This window comes from Ictalurus furcatus, chromosome 14, assembly GCF_023375685.1.
Source record: "Ictalurus furcatus strain D&B chromosome 14, Billie_1.0, whole genome shotgun sequence".
Lineage (NCBI taxonomy): Eukaryota > Metazoa > Chordata > Actinopteri > Siluriformes > Ictaluridae > Ictalurus > Ictalurus furcatus.
This window is the reverse complement of record NC_071268.1, coordinates 25,598,285-25,603,261: the sequence shown is the minus strand read 5'-3', so window position 1 is coordinate 25,603,261 and position 4,977 is coordinate 25,598,285. Positions and strand designations below refer to the sequence as shown.

Genomic DNA, 4,977 nt, shown 5'->3' with positions numbered 1-4,977 from the left:
ATTCAAATTCATTTGCCTGTTCAAATAGGATGTGTCTGCTGATGTTTGTAGGCTGTGTCGGTGTCAACAAAACTTAAGGCATTGAGAGGTTAAATGCAGATTTGAAGTCGTCCAAGGTGAGTTTCTGTAATCAAAGTGGGTTCGTGTGATGCGCGTGGCAGTGAGTTTGCATGATCTGCTTCTAGGTGGTCTGGAAGGAAAACTGAGGCAGATCTGTGGCGTCTGGGATGCTGGCTTTAGTGTGTACCATGATTAGACCCTGAAACCATTTTAGCATGCCAGGGGTGAGTGCAGTGTTTATGCCACACAGACAGAGATGATATATTCTTACAGATAGGTGTAAGTGTGTGCGTGTGTGTGTATTTTCATCAAGATGTTTGCCCAGACTAGCCATTTTGCCCAAACTCTGAGCTCCAGTGTTGTTACCCTCAGATACCTGATACCTTTGCTTACCTTGTCTTAACCTGAAGCCAGATGTCTGCCATGCTGATTAGGCTGTCTTCAATAACTAAAAACGTGTCTGTAAACTCAGTTAGAGACAGGCCTCAAAAGCAGAATATGTCTCAATGCTGCCCAGGTACTGAGATATGGACCAGGAACCTGGATGCCTTTCAATTACAAGGTTCTTCATTAATCCATTAAGTCATAAGTCATCCATTAAGTTGTTAAGGTAAGTCATAACAGAATAAACAAAACCTTTTCTCAGTATTTCTCAAGTTCTAATGTATTCAACAAGGTATTTATGATTTGCATGGTTTCATGGGTTGAATTTTCTTCTTTTTCAGCAGTGAACTAAGTGATGGTAGGTTTTCATCTTTCAATAAGAAACGTATCTAAACTAATGGCTAAGTCAGTGAGGGGATCCTTGACAGGAGTGAAGTAAATGATCAGCCTGTAAGTAACTGCAGTACTTTTGCATGTAAAATATCCATCCATCCATATCCTTTTCAGGGTCACGGGGAACCTGGAGCCTATCCCAGGAGGCATCGGGCACAAAGCGGGGTACACCCTGGACAGGGTGCCAATCCATCGCAGGGCACAATCAGCATGTAAAATATTCCCATTGTAAATTTAATACAGCAACTAAAAACTGAAACCGAAACCAAAACCAAAAATTCTGGATACACTTGGCTGAAAACTGAAACAGACTTTTTTAAAAAACAACAACATTTTTAAAATAGTTTTTTTTGTATAAATGTATTAATATTAGACTTTTTAATTCATTTCATGGATCCAATGAATCTGAATTGAAAAACTACAAACCAATAAAATTATCACACTTTTATTGAAATTTACACAATATTAAACATATCATTGTTCCTTCAGTTCTGTTACAATCAAATTTAACAGATTTGTTTATCCAACTATCCAAATAATGTAAAGTTCTAGAAAACTATTATGATATGCAAAACACCAGTCAAGTAATGAACTAGGCCTCTATTCTGGTTATGTAAATGTATTTACACAATGTTTACAGATTATTGTGCAAAACAGCAGCAATAGAACCAAAACCAACCTCCAACTATAAACAACAGATGTAGCCTCAAGTCAGGGCTACACAAATTTTAATGTAATTGCTATACACATAGCAAGTTGGACTGCTTTCTATTTAAGAAAGAAACTGAGTAGTTCTTCACTAACAGTTAATCTGTTAACTACTAAGGACTACTAAATAAGTAAGTATCTTACTAGGACTTCACTATTAACTAATCAGTAATTACTGAGTCTTCCATTTCTCCTGCAGAACTATTAGATAACTATAACTCTTTTATAATAGCTACGGATTCATTTTTGATCACATCGCAATTCATTTCCAATTTCCTTCCTTCTGAAGATCTACTGTCTAATATACCTCACCCTATTCCAATACCCTATCCTCCATATCTCAAATTTAAATGTATTATACTGTCTGTCTCTGACGAGAAGCACAGGGTAAGGGTATTGTTTTTATTTAGCCAGTCTAGGACTAAAGAGACCTCAATGACCGAACAAGTAAAAAGGTTGTAATGTATTGATGAGTAACAAATATTCTCCATGAACATAGTTTCAAAAGGGTCATGAATAATATACTTATAAATAACAAAACACTACCGTTATTACTAATTAGTGATGAATGACCATGTTCCAGATCATCATTAACTACTGAGGAACAACACAGGAACACTTCAGTCATTAGTAATGAGTTTCAATTAGAGTTTCAGTTTAAACTTACTGTATATCTACAGTATAACATCAGTCTTAGGACATACAAGTTTTTAGTATATTATATTTAATTATAAAATGTATATATTATTGCATACATATCCAAAATTGCTATTACACCCCGACAGCATATTTTATGCAATACAAGTAAATGGCGTTCTAGTATTAATGTTAGTTCCGTTTTTATCATTATTTTTGTTTAACTGTCCCTTGTATTTAGAATATAACTTAGAAATGAATTGGCCGGCCCTGCTTTGTACCATTATAACAGCTGTAAGCTGTATAAATCACGTACAATGTCGTTTGCATGTATTTTAACTATATGCATATCATTTGAAACAATAAAGTGAAACATTACTAATGACTGAAGTGTTACTGTGTTGATCCGCAGTAGTTAATGATGCTCTGGAACAGTACTGTAAAGCGAAACACATGGAAACTCATGACTAATGACTGAAATGTAATACTCAGTAATTAGTGCTTAAGACTTACTGGAATTACTGACTAATTCAAGACTTAAGTTAATAATGATCTCCTAATAACATGTTTACTGAGAAATTAATTAGTAGTTTTTAGTAGTTAACAGGAATGAGATAAGTGTTAATAATGAACTACTCATTTGTTCTTATTTAGCTGCTGCAGAGTTACCTATAAGATGTTGAACAGTTTTGTAAAGTGCCACCGGTTATTTTCATTTAACCGCAAGCATGTTGATGATCCTGTGATCTGTTATCTTACATATATTATACATTATTACATTTATTATACATTACATTATGTTATATTATATAATAGTTATATTACACAACTATTACACACGTTTTAGTATTATTACACTACTGGACTATAGTAGTGCTCTCTCTCTCTCTCTCTCTCTCTCTCTCTCTCTCAGTGCCAGATACATGTCGGAACCGCTGTTATACGCCGTATGATTATGAGACTCCAGGCTGTCGATGTGACGAGCAGTGTGTGAACAGTAACAGCTGCTGTTATGATTTTGCAGATATCTGCCTCCAGCCGAGTAAGTCATGGCTGTGTGTTTCCTTCCCAGAGTTCATTCAGAATTTGACTAGGAACAAAAAATACATTGGGTAACACCGGGCAAGTCAGCACACAATCCTTCAAAACATCTGCAACCGCAGGCATTATACCATCACAATCTCAGTGATTGACAGCTTTAATTAATATTCATTTTATGTCAAAGACATCATTACTGTACAACGATCAAATTAATACAGTTACAGGTGTTGACTCAAAGGTTCATTTTGGTGTATTATTACTGTGATATATTAATGTGTGTTAATACTGAACAGCTGTTAAATGCAAGAAACACATGCCTTGTCTGGGTGTGTGTGTGTGTGTGTGTGTGTGTGTGTGTGTGTGTGTAGTTGAGAGCTGGGAGTGTACACCATTGCGTTGTGGGGAAAAGCGTGTCTCTGGTAGTAAGTGTCACTGCTCTTCTGACTGTGTGAGTGCTGGAGACTGCTGTACGAACTATGGCATTGTTTGCAATGGTGAGACCACACACACACACACACACACACACACACACACACACACACAAACACACACACATACAGGACTAATCAGGCACACTTAAACTAATGCACAGAATTAGACTATTTTTCATGTCCTGGTAAACAACTTGTCACAAACACAAAAATGATTATGAAATAAATGATGAATTATTGGGCACGTCTATTAACTCATAACTCACTGAGCACACTCATACACAGTCATAGCTAATCAGTCCCTCACTCATCTACACCCACACGCCCACACTCAACATTATTATTATTATTATTATTATTATTATTATTATTATTATTATGTTTGTTTGTTTTTTTCTTTCAGGAATGACACCATGGGTGCAGGATCAGTGTGTGAGCATGAGCAGCCCTAAGTGTCCTGCTAAGTAACTTTCACGTTAACATTACATGCTCCTATTGCATTTGCGTTTAAATTGCTATTCCGAGTAAACAGTACCTTTAATATAGAGTGTAAGGATGACCAATCTGAGTGCGCAGAGCAGTATCAGCGCGAATGTTCATTAAAACTGAAAGCGATGTGCATTGGATTTTGAATTGCACCTTGACTCAAGAGCAAAGTGTAAAGGACGCACTCGTAAAGAACAGTCTGCAGTCTGCAGTCTGCTTTGCTTTGATTGCCACCATTAATCATGAAATACATCCAGATTGCTGTCATTATGCATATTGCACATAACACGATGAGTATGAGTAAATGAGCCCAAAGTATGAGATTGTAGCAGTATCAATGCATCCCTAACTGGTTCGTGCTCTCTCGCTCTTGTTCAGTTATAAGAGGCAGCCTCTGCTGCTCATCTCTCTCGATGGATTAAGAGCGGAGTATCAGCAGACATGGCACTCCCTCATTCCGGTCTTGGACAAGCTACGTGAGTGCTCGCATTGTCTTTCACACTTATGAACTGGGTGTAGCACAGGTAAAACTCGTGTATTAGTGTAGAGTATCATGACGCATCTGCTTGTCTCAACACGGTATGAATTATACATCTGTGTTTGTTCTTTAGGAAAATGTGGAACATCCTCAGCATTTATGCAGCCTGTATTTCCAAGTAAAACCTTCCCGAACCACTACTCCATTGTTACGGTCAGTAGACGTGCATTACTGTATTTATGTTCCTGTAAATCCTTTTACCAATATTGCCTGGTGAAATATGACACTGCCGGGGAAAATAACATTACACATTTCTATTTAGCCTTGGGGCTTTTAATATTAGAAATCGGAAATCGTTAG

The 4,977-nt window shown here is 36.9% G+C and overlaps 1 protein-coding gene across 1 annotated transcript; it reads left to right on the top strand.

The window, feature by feature from the left end:
• The first annotated feature begins 558 nt into the window (after positions 1–558).
• LOC128617775 (venom phosphodiesterase-like) lies at positions 559–4,977 on the top strand. The gene is made up of 7 exons (XM_053640923.1): positions 559–577; positions 909–1,049; positions 3,095–3,223; positions 3,591–3,716; positions 4,057–4,117; positions 4,518–4,615; positions 4,751–4,977. The coding sequence occupies exons 1-7, from the start codon at positions 559–561 to the stop codon at positions 4,975–4,977; spliced, it is 801 nt and encodes a 266-aa protein (XP_053496898.1).